At 31.1% G+C, this 16,716-nt stretch overlaps 1 protein-coding gene across 1 annotated transcript in view; it reads right to left on the reverse strand.

Moving 5' to 3' along the window:
* Positions 1-2,171: 2,171 nt before the first annotated feature.
* LOC111701890 (uncharacterized) overlaps positions 2,172-16,716 on the reverse strand; it is a 20,339-nt gene continuing 5,794 nt past the window's right edge. The window contains exons 4-21 of the mRNA XM_023473370.1: positions 16,285-16,398; positions 16,181-16,231; positions 14,969-15,052; positions 13,853-13,979; positions 12,623-12,717; positions 12,313-12,407; positions 12,093-12,204; positions 11,721-11,987; positions 10,708-10,847; positions 8,888-9,020; positions 8,063-8,174; positions 7,667-7,707; positions 6,734-6,805; positions 5,442-5,538; positions 5,223-5,265; positions 4,727-4,848; positions 4,262-4,376; positions 2,172-2,269 (exon numbers count right to left, since the gene is read on the reverse strand). Of these exons, the coding sequence (XP_023329138.1) occupies positions 2,197-2,269; positions 4,262-4,376; positions 4,727-4,848; positions 5,223-5,265; positions 5,442-5,538; positions 6,734-6,805; positions 7,667-7,707; positions 8,063-8,174; positions 8,888-9,020; positions 10,708-10,847; positions 11,721-11,987; positions 12,093-12,204; positions 12,313-12,407; positions 12,623-12,717; positions 13,853-13,979; positions 14,969-15,052; positions 16,181-16,231; positions 16,285-16,398 (1,893 nt within the window). The 3' untranslated portion in view covers positions 2,172-2,196. The remainder of the gene's footprint in view (positions 2,270-4,261; positions 4,377-4,726; positions 4,849-5,222; positions 5,266-5,441; positions 5,539-6,733; positions 6,806-7,666; positions 7,708-8,062; positions 8,175-8,887; positions 9,021-10,707; positions 10,848-11,720; positions 11,988-12,092; positions 12,205-12,312; positions 12,408-12,622; positions 12,718-13,852; positions 13,980-14,968; positions 15,053-16,180; positions 16,232-16,284; positions 16,399-16,716) is intronic.

Consider the following 16,716-nt stretch of genomic DNA (forward strand, 5'->3'; position numbering starts at 1 on the left):
AAGTCATGTTTATTGAAAGATTAAAAACAAACTGCAGATATGCCTTTTAGTTTACACCTACTTTTGGAAAAGTCCGCAAAAATTTTACATTCTAAACTTGATAAATTTTAGAAAACTATAAAACATGCTGTATTAAAGAAATAAGAAATAGGAATTATATTAGGATCGGTCAGGCGGTCAGTAGGTTTTAGAAGATGATTTTTTATACTAATTCCCAGTGGTTTTTTTTACAGGAAACAGTAAATCGAACTAGGCGTGTTCCACCTTTCTTCTATTTATAAACTTTATTACTTCTAGATTCTTAATCTTGCATACACCCCCCCCCACACAGTCACACACACTCATATATATATACACATATATTTATATATATTGGTATGTTTAGTCATGTTATTAAAATATATTCCAATAATAGCTTCAACCAAGGAGTTTTACAAAAAGTAGTTTGTGATATTTTGATTTCTGGCATTATGGTAGACTTGAATTGTAGTAGACTTGTTTTGTGATAGACACGTTTTATAAAAGACATGATTTGTAATATTAATGTTTTCTTGTAGACATGTTTTGCGGCAGAAGATTTTTGTGGTATGCATGTTTTGTGGTAGACATGTTTTTTGCAGACATGTTTTAAGGCAGACTTGTTTTGTTGTATTTATGTTTTGCAATAGACATGTTTTGCGGTGGACTTGTTTTGTGGTAGACTTGTTTTGTGGTAGACTTGTTTTGTGGTAGACTTGTTTTGTGGTAGACTTGTTTTGTGGTACACTTGTTTTGGGATAGACTTGTTTTGTGATAGACATGTTTTGTAGTAGGCATGTTTTGTGGTAGACATGTTTTGTGGTACTGGTACATGCTTGTTTTGTTATAGACTTGTTTTGTGATAGACATGTTTTCTGGTAGACATTTTTAGTGATAGACGTGTTTTGTGGTAGAAATGTTTTGTGGTAGACTTGTTTTGTGGTGGACATGTTTTGTGGTACTGGTACATTATCTGGAGAACAAGTTTAGTGTTTTAGTAAACAGGTTTTGTGACACTGTTTGTGTGGGATACATGTGTAGGATACATGTGTAGGATACATGTGTAGGATACATGTGTAGGATACATGTGTAGGATACATGTGTGGGATACATGTGTGCTAGAACATATTTTGTGAACAAAACTTTGCATGTTCACCGTCCCTTAAAAAGTTTCTAATTTAGTATATTTCAAATGTTTTTCATTTTGATATTTTTTCTAAAATAATTATTTAAAACTTATTTGTTCCTCGATTTAATATTAAAGAAATGCATGTAAGCATAAATCTATAAAAGCACTTCTCGTGGTCTGATCAGTCATAATAATTTTTTACAACATTTCTATTCCTACTTTTTTTTACATAATGGTATGGAAACATTGGTTTAAAATAGTATTAACAATTCAATCTGTAGTTTCGTTTTGATTTTGTCATTTCTCAGACGTTAAACATGGAGCTGTGGACCTTCAATACATATATAGTTTGCTTGTCTAGCTGTTTGTCTGTTTTTATCCAATAAAAGTCAAAACGGCTGAACCGATCGAGCCAACATTTTGTGTGGGACCTTGAATGCCCCCAAGGAAGGTTTATGGATGATAAAAACTCCAAAAATTAGCCTCCAACGAAATTCGATTTCCATCATATCCGTGAAGTTTCTTGTTTTTGTTTTACAATGTACACAAAGAGAAAATGTTTGAAATAGAAACTAGAATTGTTTTTCGCTGCTATTAAGTAATCTAAATATTGATTTCTTAACTTTTAATATTTGACATAGTTCTCTGTCTGAGTCTGAATTAGTTTTTAAACATTAAAAAAGTTTTCTTAAATTCTTAAAAGGTTCTTGTAACAAACTCAGATTATTTGATCACTTTATCTTTGCAACCTGGTAGTATCTAAGATAGTTGATAGTTTAAACATAGACTATTTGATATAATAGAATTGATAGTTTAAACAACAGATGTGTATGAAACACCAGGTTACAAAGAGATATATTTTCACAAGAGTAAATTTGATGTCTTGGCTTTTACTATTTTGTTATCGCTGCAAGTCTGAATCCATATATAACATCTGACAGTTTTTAATTTCTTATTTTAACTTCACCGAAAAAAAACTTCAAACCCTCTTGAAAAAGGAACTCATCATTGAATAATATATTAATTACTTGAATTTATGTATATTTATTTTAAGTATAGAAACAATTTCCACTTTTAGGGTTTTCTGTCTCTCGTCGTTCGTACTCATAATCAATCTCCTGTCTAAACATAAAAATGCAAGTATTTCATTTAAACAAATAATAAACAGTTTTCATTTATTCAAGTTCCTTTTTTTTAAAGAAGCTTAACAAACATTCTTGAAATTATATCAAATTGATATTTTGAAATTTTTATTTTTCGAATTTCGAATTTCGAATCATTCATTAACAGACTTTTTTGTCTTGTCATATAGTACACATTTTAATTGCTTAATTGATAAATACTGAAAAGTCGGTTGGTTGACAGCATAGATAAAGATAGATTGCGCATAAGACGACATTTTTCATCTTGACCGATATAAATGTACAGAGATGTTTTAAAGATATTCCTATTATATAGATTAACTAGGTTAGTTGTGAACATTGCCTGTTCTTATGTCATTGAGTACTTGAGGTGTACATGAGTTTTGTAGAGAGAAATTTAAGTTAGTATAGTCCTTCTCATGTCCTTCTTCAGTTCTCGTCAATATGATATATTGCTCAGTGAAATATTGTTGTTCTAATAGTTCCATTCCCGGAGTTATTTTACACTCTATTATGAAATCCATTAAACACCAAACCACCCCGCTTATCATTGAAGTACACTTTAACCCCTAGAAGTATGAGTTCGCGGACTGTACAATTCTTGGTGATTTTGCGTACATAAACTATCTATGTTTATTTATTTATCTATGGTTGACAGCCAAAAAACCTTTGACCTTTTAAACCTTTTTCTGACTTAGGATATGACGACAATTTCTTTATTTTTCTGGCTAAAAATTGGGTGCTGGAAAATTCCCGGCATTGATGATCAGTTATAAGTCTGTACTGTAGGTACCAATAGTTAATCGAAATTAAAATTTTAAAAATAAAGATAAGTGTGAGATCTTTACAGTCCAATTAAAAATATTCCTAGGTTTTACTTACTAAATATACTTTGCATGGATGGAGGGGGGGGGGGGGGTTGTATCCAATAAACGGCAAACGGATCCGACCCAATTTTTTGGTGGAACCTCACATGAACCCAGGGAAGGTTTATGAGATGGTCAGAATTCATATAATTTCCCTTAACAAATTAAATTTTTCAAAATTGATAATTTAAGAAAATATGCCGCATATAGAATAACAATAAAAAGTTAAAATCGAAGATGGGCGCGAAGCGTCCTTCAAGCCTAGTGATAGGAAAGATTATATATATTTAAGTAATACAAATACTAGCGGCATGACAGAATACAAGTTTATAAAAACAATTATATTCGGTGAGAGACAGCAAATGTGAAATCAAATTTTTACTTCCAAATGTAATTGCTAATTTTCAAACACAAAAAAACGTTGCCTGTTTTTTGTAAATATATAGAATTTAAAATAGATATAATTGGTTTGATGAATATATTGCGCAGAATTTTTTTTCGATTCTCAGCATGTTGATCAATACCAACATATTTTTAGAAATTATGAACAGAAAATTGGGAATATAACAATGAGTTTGGTATTGTTTACAAAATATTTTGATTTCTACTAACAAGCTTTGGATATTTTAGTTTTTAGTTTTAGAAAAATAATTTGAAGTTTTACTTTAATCAAATAAAGGTCACTAGGTTTAGAGACATTTCACATGTTTTCAGAAGTATTCTACAGGAAAAGTCATAGATATCCAATTTCACATAATTTAAAATATCTTTCATTTTATTTTCCAATAGAAAATTATAAGACTTTTTCTGTTCAATTTTTCTCTGAACATTCCTCTCTCTATGAAACGTACTCTATGAAATATGAGATTTATGAAATCCCCCATAATCATTATAAATTGGACTATAAGCGTAATTACACATGAACCTCCAATAAAAGATCTATAGATTATCAAATTTGAAAACAAACGTCTCAAGCTATAAAAACGACAGTATCTTCCACATTTTTGATCAGATAATGGTTTCAAGGGTATCATTGTGTATTGGGCACTGCTATTTGTATCACTTTATATTACGCTTACAGTCCCTTTAAGAACAAAGAGCAGTACCTTGAGCATTGACTCCACTCCACTATAGTCCCAGACTGTGAAGGTGTCATGATAAACATATTTTCTGGACATGTCGAAGGGACATTATATGTGTTAGGATTCTTAGGATTAACTCCTGATCAAAGAGATGGGCATAGTTTTTTGAAAGAACAAAATTTTTGAGAATAAACGAAATTTGTCGTTCAGGAAAAAACGAACGATGGACAAACAAGATGGATAGTTCAGAAAATAACAAATGATCGTTGTTTTACTAAAAAAACTATATAAGAAAAAAACTCTCGTTTTTTTAACTGACATATTTTACTAAATGGTCGTTCAGTAAGAAGACGAACGTAAAAGATGGAAAATGAACGACAACTTTGAGAATGAACAAAATCAATATTTTTGAACGATCAAAAAAACGAAATGGGTCGTTCGCAAACGATGAATGAACAAAATGAAAAGGTGGAAAGTGCCCATCTCTACCTGGTTGGTCTCCGTCATGGTTAGCACCAATAATATGTCCCATCTCATGAGCAAGTAGAGCTGGCATATTATCCAGGTGTCTACCATCCCGTAGTGTTACTGTAGTTAACCCTGTACACTCTCTACACATAATAATATAGAAAAATATTAACAATTTATTATCTTTTTAAATTATTATTAATATTATTGTTATTATCATTATTATTATTATTATTATTATTATTCAAAACTGTATTTATCCTTTAACCCTTTAATTCTTTATCTGAATAACAATAAGAAAGATAACGTCGTTTTTTCTATTTGGAAGAGTCCTACATTCTTATAGTTTTTTTCTCTCTATTGCATTAATCCATAAGTCACATTTAATGAGAAAACACAAATGAAAATTATCTTTTTTTTAGATCAAAAACTAGGATATGTTTTGTTTAAATGGTATTGTTGTGAATTGTAAACGACTCTATTAAAATTAAATATTGCTTTACGAAATTTAACTTACACTTGGCACACAGTACTGATATACGCTACCCCTGCATCTCCACCTATACAGCATTCAGTATTCAGTATTCAGTATTCAGTATTCAGTATTCAGTATTCAGTATTCAGTATTCAGTATTCAGTATTCAGTATTCAGTATTCAATATTCAGTATTCAGTATTCAGTATTCAGTATTCAGTATTTAGTATTCAGTATTTAGTATTCAATATCCTGTATTTACCAATGTTATATTTATCATGAGTCCCACTGAGCAGAATATTCATGTCATAGCTTCTACGGTATCCATCATACCTTTCATTCTTCTCACGAGCATAGTCCTACAATATTTATATTTATATAGATATATTTTTGGCTTGTCTGTTTATATTTAATAAACGTTAAATGGGCAAAATTGACCGTGAAAAATTAGTTTAACTTACATGAATCTATAAATGAAGATTTATGATTGGTCACAGTTGAAAAATTTATAAATTTTTGTAATATTTAAATATCGTAAAAATACAAAGAGTTTCTCTAACCTAGCTATATTTTGTGTATTATTTCAATTTGTCTCCATATCGTTACTTTTTGCTTTTTCACAAAAAAAATTCTTCCATTGTTCCAAACAATTTCTTTCAATATTTTATCAAAATGTTTTAAAAATATTTATAATCCTTGTATTTTAATCTTTTTGTTTTTTCCTAAAGAACTAGACTTAGCCTTGTTAAGCAAGGTTTTAAGATGCGTCTGAAATAGCTTCCATGTTTTTCTAAAATTTAACCTTTCTTAATCTTTGTTTTTCCTGGAGAGAGGACCCCTAGACATTTGAGAAGTTGCCGCTTGGAAAATTGCAAGTTTGGGAAGTTGTCAGTCGAAAATTGTCAATTGGGAAATTACCAGTGCAGCCTAATTGGGAAAAATTGTACGAAACCCTTAGAAACGTAAACGTATAGCACCATATATGCATTAACAAGTTCTGTATTGTTTGCGTTTTTCTGAAAAGTATAGTATCGTTTTCAGAAAAAAAGTATAGCTCACAACAAACGAACCACTCGTTTTGAACTTTTAAACAACGAAAAACGAAACAACAAAACAACTACAAAAATGTTCGCTAATGAATTATGAATTTTATGACAATTAATTATAAAAAAAATTTCAGGAAGAGAATGAATGTTGTCTTAAATGTTTTTTTTTACGAGAGAAATTACCTGAATGTTTTCTGACCTAAGGTTTTTCTGACCTATTAGGTTTCAAACCAAAAAATGTATTTTGTCTAAAAAATTATTGTTAACGATCGTATAAAAATAAAAACCACCTATTTTCGTTAACGAAATCGCGACGCTCTAAAAGTAAAAAATGACTTTTTCTTTTTTTTAATGAAAAAGGATCGTTTTTTAAAACACCCGTTTCGTTTTTTCTTTTTTTTTCTTCGTCGTTCACAAAAAGAAACGATCGTTTTATAAAATAGTGGAAACGATCCATCCCTATATATCGGAATATCGAGAATAAACTAAGGTATGAAGAATCTCTAACCTGGAAAGCTGCGAGTTGTTGAAGTTGGTCTGAAGCATCATGAACAGATTTCACCAATGGATCAGAATCATCCTACAGATATAAATATATAGGTAGAAGATAATCAACCATGAGGATGGATAGATAGATCATACAGGGTGTCCCAATAAACATGGGAAATAAGTGACGAATTCGATATCGTCTTTTTAAATAATTCTTTGATTTAGCATAGTGATACCTACTGTAATCTGTAAGAGTTTCGTGTGCTATGTTTACATTTTGTTTGTTTATGTTTTGACTGCATACGGTTGTACTTAGTAAAACAAGAAAATTACAGTATGCAAACAGAGTAAATTTGTCCGTCTTCACTGTTCATCTTGCGGAGACATTATAGACACATCTTTACAGTCTTTTACCCTTTTCATAAAATAAACTCTAGCATACATAATAATATCATGGCTTTTGAAATTAGGTATTACAATGTTAATTCATCACAAAGACGATATCGAATTCGTACTGAATTCCCATGTCTTTGGGTCACCCTGTAGATAAATCCCTTTTATAGTAAAACTAGTAAATTTTTGTGAATCCAGCAACCGTGCTTCTCATTTGACATAGAAGGAAAAGGCCAAATTTATACGACAGTATAAGAATATTTGGATACAGACACATCTTCATTACATTTTAATATAGACATTTGGTGTGAGAATGTGTAATATAGAGAACCTTTATCTTTTAAGACGCATTTTCTCTATTTTGACTTCTAATTGTAGCTCTTTCTCTAAGCACCTTCTCTTTGTACAGTATGAAACAGTAACAAAAAGTTCGCGGATTTTCAAATATTATTTAGCACATTTTTGAAATTTTACAAAAATCAAAAGACGAACATACAAACAGACAGACAGACAAGCAAAGTATATATATGTAGAAGAAATGAATTAAGAAAATATTTACCTTCCAAATATTGATTCCATTAATTGCCAGCTTAAACCCTCCTGCAGCAAATAAAATGGTAAATGGGGTTAGATAAGTCGTTTAATGTTTATTTTTGTAAATGACGTTGGCAAACTTTAGTTTTCTTAACTGATGATAGTTTTAAAATTTAAAAGAAACTGATTGTGTGAATCTAGCGATCAATCATTGATCTCCATGTTATGTGTAAAAAACGGATTAATTCAATTCCTCTTCGATATCGATCCTGTGATGGTAAAACCCTGCAAGGATAACTTTAAATTGATGGTCAATCATTGAGCCTAAAAGCGCCCCAATTGGGTATCGACATCAAACATTCAATATTAACGAGTTCCCCACAAAAATTCTGATCTCTGAATCTAAATAAACATATTTAACCTTGTGAAGATATTGTTGGATGTTGAAACAGTGTCTCCGTATTAACAACAAGACTGTGGATCATATCCAGCATTGCAACCTTAGCATCTTCCTCACTACCAGCTATCTGGGTCTACAGTAGCATGGCTTTAATACATTTATCTATACTCCAGATATAATTGCTAGAAACATCATTGTTAGAAACGCTGTTATTTACTTCGAGCTTTTATGTACTTTTAAACAATCAAAGTAAAGATGTGAACACTAAAACATCTATGGCAAGACGTAAACTAGAGGTTCTTCAATAACTGTTCTTCAAGATATTGTGTTTCAAGCAATCATATCTGCACTTAATGAATAATTTTTGTAATATTTCAGCAAAGTATGCAATTACATAAATTTTTAAATCCAAACTTAAAATAATCTAAAAATTGATCCTGTTTGGTCCCTCTATATAGTCTATATTAATAATTTAATTTTTGATTAGATTTCAAAATTCTTTAAAATCTGTTAAAAAACCGTCATGAAATCAAGAGAAGGAAAAATAAAAATATGATGTTGAAAATTACAAACTTGCATATACTGTTAACGTAATTTAAAGTAACTCTAAATTCAAACCGTTGGATTCCCGATTCTCTATGGTACCCTTTAGTTCTTTGTCGAATTCACAATAAGGATAATATCGTCGATTTTTTTTCCGGAATAGTTTAAAAATCCGTAATTTTTACATTTGAAAATAATTAATTTTTGTATTAAAGAACAGGATCATAACTCCATCTCCTCGCTTAAATAAAGGTTTAAAGGGTACCATTGTGAATCAGACATGTCCCCTTTTTTCTTTCTTACTTTCATCACTTCCCATAGATATTTGTCGACGAATATGCCAAGCTCGATGGTTCGTTCGCTGTACACTTTTTTTGTAGGATTTGGCGCTTTTTCTACACAACCCCCTGGACATATCATTCGAACTGATTTACTCCTGAAATAATAAAAGTAAAGATCAAGGTGGTTTATTAAGGTTGCTTTACCTCCATGCGTTCCAATGTACGGAAATGTCGGCTCCTAACCAATGAATTCAGTGAAATCCGTAAATGAAGTCACTCTATAATCAGTGACGTCATTTACGAATACGACATTTTCCGTACATTGAGAGTGAGCTACATCGAGAGCGCATCGAGATTGAGCTACATTAATAAGCAACCTTGGTATAGATAAAAACTGTAATATCACAATCTGCATTTTGAGTATTTTCATTATTTTGAAATAATCACTTTTAAATTTTTTGACTTTTAAGGCTAGCGTTGAATCAAAGAAACAATCACAATAGGACGGTTCCAACGAACTTCTTCTATCTATATATATACTTGTTTGACTGGGTGTTTATTTGTCTGTTTATATCCAATAAACGTCAAAACGGCTGAACCGATCAGGCCCAAATTGTGTGGGACTTCACATGACCCCAGGGAAGGTTTATGGATTCTCAAAATGACTAAAATTTAAGTTTAAAACTTTTTTATTTTTTTTTTATTTTGTACAGAGATAAGATGCTAACAGATTGAGCCTCAATAAAAAGTTGAAATAGAAGATGGGTGCGAAGCGTCCTAAAATCTTAGTTTATCTAAATTTGATTTACAATTTACTCATCCTATGATTGAATATTTTTTTGTATAAACTTTAAAAAAAGATTTAAATATTCTTTTTCAAACCCAGCAACTTACACTTTTGTAATACAACAGATATGAACAATTGAATATTGAAATACAAGAATCGAGAATAGGATACCAAAATATATGATAATTTCTTATAATCCTAAAATCAAAAGAAATTAGATTATTTCTTAAGCAAATTTAAACTAGAATAAACTGAATATCGTCTTCTTCAGTCAGTTATTTTGTTTAAAAAAACCTAATACAGAGTTCCCCAGAAGAAATGAGACTTCAGAGACGGCCGTTTGAAGTTTACACTGATCTTAACGGTTCTCTTTAACTGCAAACTTGTGTCTTTCTTTGCCAAATCGTTAAATAAGGCATTAGAAGACTATATTCGAGGCTTAGAGGCAGAAGACTTGATTGATGGTTAAGGCAATGTTTTGTTAAATGAGTTTCAGATGTCATTACAGTCTCATACAATGTTAATCATTTATCTCAAAAAATAGGTTTATACCAGAACCAAATTTAGCTGCAGTTTGCTTGTACTTTGCTTATATTTATTTACAACTATTTTATAAGGAATTTAAGGAAAATTTACTTTATCAAGGGTTCCTAAGAACGCAGCGAGGGATGTTCTGTATGCAAAAATGGTCGAGGTAATCCGTGGTCCGTGGTTCAGTGAAATTTTTAATTTACCAAAAAAGTAAATGTACAATATTTTGTCGTTTTTAGAAAAAATATAAAAGAAGGGCAGGCTCAATTCACAACGGTACCCTTGATGTCCTCAGCTATATCATTATTTTTTATATTTTGGGTTTTTTTTGCAAAAGTAACTTGCGGATTCATACATCAGACACAAAGAAAGAAAAGTTCCAGTTGCAAGATTGAAATGAAATGACTTAAATTGACAGTAGCAGGTTTAAAAGAAAATCTAATGTGGAAAAAGTCGACTTTTTTCCAGATAACAGCATTTATAATTATTTATTTAATTTGAATTTTTATAATTTACTTAAATACCTAAACATTGATGGTTCTTCCTTAGGAGATTCTCGTCTCTCAGATGTTTCAGCTTCAAGGTTTAGTTTAATCAGTTCATCTGTTACAAGATCTCGTAAATCCTTACTTTTCTCATCCTCTCCCTCACCACCACCTGCTTCCTAAAATATCAGATTTTTTAAACTAAAATAAATTTGATGAATGTGAGCTACTTCTCTGAACTACCTTATGTTGGTTTAAATTTGAACTACCGATTTAAAGTTAAAGTTTTTAATCGGTGATTCAAATGAAGTAGTTCAACAACGTAGACTTAGTTGAACCACTTTTCTTTGCAGTCAGGTCACGCTAAAAGATAAGTGCTTTAAAAACAATTAAGAAGACTTTTTTGTTTTGTTTTAATTGTTAACAAGCTTTTTTCGGGTTACAAGTTTACAAGTTTTTATAGAGAGACCGTTTAAATTGAGTGCTTCTCTTTGTTTCCATGTTTTTGTGTTCATCATGTTTAAAAGCTTGGTATAAAAAAAATTCAAATCAAAAGCCATCTAAGTTATTTTGATATAATCCCGTACCACCGTAGGTAAATCGAGACATTCAGGAAGTAGTCCTGAGGTCTCAGGCATTATGTACCAAAGCCCGGCTTTTAACCTAGAGTGAGGTACTTGTCTTAGTTAGTAAATCTAAAATTTGAACATTCCAATACTTTTAAAGTAAAGTGGTTAAGTATGTTGGTGAAAGAATAAAAACCATTTGATGGGTCTTGTTCTAATTTTACAGTAGATAAATTGATAATCAGAAAAAAAGCGAATGGCTGTTGTCTCTTTTCTTTCTTTTAACCCTTTTAGCCTGGATTGAGACAAAATTAAAAGGTAGAACCCAGAACACCAAAATAAATACCGTACCTTATAACCATATTCCGATTGGGCTATTTTTGTCTAATATAGATAGGGGGGGGGGGGGTATTTGACCCTACAGTTGAGATAGAAATATATGTTTGAAGCCAGCTGTTTGAAAACATTTAAATTATTTTTGTTTACCTTATTTTCAGGTTCTTCCTCCGTTGATTCTTCAGACTCAGCAAACAGCTCTTCTAGGTCTTCATCATCAGGTGCTTCCTTGGCATCCTTTGCTTCCTTGGCATCATTTGCTTCCTTGGCATCATTTGCTTCCTTGGGATCACTTGCTTCCGTGGATTCACTGGCTACAGTAGTTTCACTTGCTTCAGGAGTAGTTTCAGTTGCTTCAGTGGTAGTTTTCGTTGCTTCAGTCGTAGTTTCTTTCTTAGAGCCTTCAGCAGAGTCATCCTTAAAAGAAGAATTGCTTCTATTGCACTTTAGACAACAACCAACAAATTAAGAATGTAGAAATATAAATTTCTCCTAGTGATAGATTTTTAAAAAGAAGCAAACCTTGACTTTCTGTTTACTTTTCTTTTCAATGTTTGAAATCACTTTTTTCGCATTTTTAGCCACAACAGTCTTCATTTGCTCGCACTCAGGTCCACACTTGTTTTCAGAATAACTAGGATAGATCAAGATATATTTTTATTCACCATCATACATTGTGAGGGTCCACAATTTAAAGGTTTACAACCGGGGATTTTACCCCCCCCCCCCCCCCCTAGTTTACCTGACTTTACAGCTCATCTTTCCTTCAGGAGTCTTCTTACATTTCTTCTTTTTTAACCGACAACACTTTTCATCTGCATAGTCTCTGCTATCAGACTAAATATTTAATTTTATCATATTCACTGTCTATCTATCTATCTATCTATCTATCTATATATTAATCAATCAATCAATCAATCAATCAATTCATCCATCTATGTTCAACTATAAACCATTCCTCCCCTTTCCCCATCCTATAAAATAATATATGATGATACAACATTAATTTTAGTTTATGTTTGTTTCACAAAGAATATGTTTAGACACCTTTCCTGTTCAAATTCTAAGAAAGCTCCGTCCTTGTCAACAAACCCTGTTCCATTCTTCAGCTTAGTGGCAGAATCCTCAGCTAGTGCCTCATTCACTCCTTTAATACATCTTTATTAAAGGGACTGTAAGAGTAATTCAAGTGATCTTCCATTTATAAAGAGGAATATCAGATTCACAACGATACCCTTTAAACCTGGAAAACGATAAGGTAAATACCCTCATTTGTTAAGCTGAATATTTGCCGGTATATTCGCAAAGTTTCTTAATGGCAGTTTACATATAATTTCCCGATATATAAAAAGGAATTACTACGAAATCCTTGATCAAGGTTTATAGGGTATCGTTGTAAATCGGAAAAGCCACTCTTTAAATGGAAGAGCACTGGAAATTACGCTTACAGTCCCTGTAAAGGGATTGTGCTCAAGTATTTTTAAATAATCAAAATTTTCTCATTTTTCAAGCTAGCAGCACAGCTAGAAGTCTATCTTATCGCTAACAGATGTTTCTGAGAATGACCAGCGATGATTTCCATCGCGTGTTACAATATGAAGCTATGTAAAATTAAAATTTACGACCGATATTGTGCACCAAAAATGTGTATTTTTTTTCATTTCTATAAATTTAAATATGTATTTATAAACTAAGGCATGACAAAATAAATATTCTAAATGTTTACACTAGCACCGGGGTTTTAAACATTTAATTCTGAATTGTGCACAAAGATTAGTTTTCTAGCTTTCAGGAGCAATCTTTGACTAGTAGTTAGGGTTGGTTGTGACAATTGTGATTCTAATTCGAAAATGTATTTCCAAGTTTTTAAAAAATTCCTTTTAACACAAATAGATCATCAAGTACACTAGGTGGCAACAGATAAATGGACCAATTATACATGACGTCACAAGTGTCAAATGTAACAACATGTTCGCCCATTAGTTGACATGTTTCCCAAGATTAAATAAAAAAGCGAAAAAGCAGAAAATAAAGAAGACAAAAATGCACTTATTCCACTGTAAGATAAGCACTTTATTATTACTATTATTAACAATTTTTTCGGGCACAAAAACTGTCGAAACTTGTGACGTTAGAATACAGCTTTACTGAGAGTGTACACATTCTACGTTGGTATCTATTGTACTCGGTAATCTATTTGCTTTAAAAGTAGCACAAAATCAAGAAAACAATTGCTTTGTTTTTATTTAGTTTAATTTTATCCTTAAGAGTTTTAAGTTTACCTTTTTTCTTGGCAGTTTTATCTTTCATGATTTTCCCTTCATTTTGATAAAGTTTATCTCCCTCTTGGCGGAATGTATTGGAGCTTAGATTAGCTTTAGAGGACATGAAGGTCATCTGCATCACACCCTATAGACAGTAAACACTCAATTAAACAAAGCCATAGAATTCTCCCAACAAACTCTATTTTGTGTATCTCAATCTTTGAAACCTGGGACCAAACATAATGAATTGGAAATGTCCACCGATAGTTTAGATTTGTATCACTTCTTCAAATTTGAATTAGGGGTTTAAACTTGAACCAGCAGTAACTGTAGGTAGTTCAGCGAAGTTATTTAATTCGGTCCCTGATGTTAATATTTTTATATTTTAAACTTAAATTCTTTAGATCAAATAGTCGAAGTATTGGTTCAATAAAATATCAGGTTGCAAATAGGAATAAGCTACAATTTAAAGGAACTAGGACTTTGTACAAACTCTGATTTTCTAATCCCTAACTCTTTGCAACCCAATGTCGTAAAGCTAAGACATTTCAAACTTTGAATTATGTTGGATCAAATAATCTAATTTGAAATATCAACGGTTTACACGATCAGGTTGTGAACATATAGCAATTACAAAATTTGAGTTTGTTGCGAAAACTTAATTTCTTTGTGGCAAAAAAGAAATTTTGGTTGAATCTTTCTTTTTAACATTTAATATGCACTCCGACTCAGTAAAAAACATTGAAGATTATTCAAAATTGTTGCAACAATTGTCACATAGGAGTTTTTACGACAAACTCAAATTTTCAAATTTTATCTTTGAAAGTGTAAACCTCTGATATTTCAATCTTTGATTTATAAATCAAATAGAACTTTTAATTTAAAATATCAAAGTTCTACTACACCGGGTGCAGATAGATATATTCAAATTAAAAAAAAAAAACAGAGTTTGTGGCAAAAACTCAGATTGTTTTGTAAAATTTACAAAAAATTGAGAAAGAGCACTATTTTTTAAATTTTTTCTTAGCACCTTAACCATTTTTTTATTAGCCCCCTCACTCCCAAACTTAAATTTTTCCCGTAGTACTTCACACCCTTTTATATATAATAATAAATAAAGGTTTACAAACTTACATCACAATTGGTCATTGAGACCGTAGAATTAGGATCATTTTCCAACCTTCCCTCGTATGTACAACCCTCCAGCTTGTTCTTAACCTGAATATTCAAATATTTAATTTCATATAATGTAAACAAGACACATTAAATATATTTAGTTTATTAATTGTCATCTTCGTTAATTCTTTCTAATAAAAATTCGCCAGGGATTTCAATTCAATTCAAATTATATATTTCCAAAGAAACAGTAACAGAATAACAATAACAATAACAATAACATTATATAAAAAAACATATGGAATAATTTTTCCTTTAGCAGGAGAGCTGAATAGCTTGGAGATGGTTTAGCTTAATCACTCTGTAAGTAAATACATTATAAAACAATTGAATGGCAAACTTAATGGGGACGGTAAGGGCTAGAATTAACGATAATCAAGGTTATAATGCAAGGATAGTTAATTCATGTTAGTTAATTGTATGCATCTTTTGTACTGCAGTGTACGGTAATGTAAACAGAAGACGGATGTCGAAGACTGCCATGGGTTCCATCTTTTATATAAAAAATTTTAAAAAAAATATTCTGGTCATAGGAAACTCTTATTTTTACTATCAAAATTATCAAAATCATCAAAATTAAATGCTTTTAACCTCCTCGGATACGAAACGAACACTGATGCATCTATACTTTTTTACAAATTGCCCACAGAGAGAACTGGTTTCAATATGTACGCAGAGTATATGCAACTAAAATTAACTTTCCTTGTATTATAACCTTGACGATGATGATCAGTAGGTTTGGTTGTTATTATTTGTATCTGATAAATATCTTTAAATGATAACAGATCTAAACGTGTGTGCTATGAATCATTTATTCGCATCTGTTCACCCTTTCGCATTAAAATAAACAATCTGGAATATCCAGTGGTGGTCATTTCCTGCAGATTTAAATAAAATTGAACGATCAAGCATTTATTCCTCAAATTTAAAAGTTGTCGCTGCGGAAATTGATGTCATGCTTTTAGAGATATACGACAGAAATTTATTTTCTATTTCAAATGATTGTTTTGTAAATCCGTCTGATAAGAGCAATGTTTGGTTGATAAGATCAAGAGCGTTAACTATAACGGTAACGGGAAATATCGTGTAGTTCCTGCGACATTGCAGAAGAACAAACGGATGATTTCACAAAAATATAAAAAATATAAAAAATATAAAAAATATATTAACCTTCTCTTCAAGATTCGACGTTGTACACTTCCCATTTTCACATTCCTCAAGCTAAAATATATTTCTAAATATACAGACTGTAAAGTTCAAATAAGGTTGGATACCTTAAAATCCTTGCTAAAAAGCAATTTTTTCTTTTTAACAATTGCTTTGGTGTCTTCTCCATCAGATTTGAAAACAATTTCTTTATCATCCGAGTCGCTGTAGTCCCCAAAGGTCTACAAATTAAGATTTCTGCAAAATTAAACTAAAATATAACATTTTTTCATTTTGGAATATATATGGAAATAATGTTTTTAGGGGTTTGGTTTAGAATTTAAAGTCCTGTGAACTAGACAAATCATGCAACATTACTGTATGAGAAAATCATGCTACATTACTGTATGAGAAAATCATGCAACATTACAGTATGAGAAAATCATGCAACATTACAGTATGAGAAAATCATGCAACATTACTGTATGAGAAAATCATGCAACATTACAGTATGAGAAAATCATGCAACATTACTGTATGAGAAAATCATGCAACATTAC

Source organism: Eurytemora carolleeae, unplaced genomic scaffold, assembly GCF_000591075.1.
Source record: "Eurytemora carolleeae unplaced genomic scaffold, Eaff_2.0 scaffold391, whole genome shotgun sequence".
Classification (NCBI taxonomy): domain Eukaryota; kingdom Metazoa; phylum Arthropoda; class Copepoda; order Calanoida; family Temoridae; genus Eurytemora; species Eurytemora carolleeae.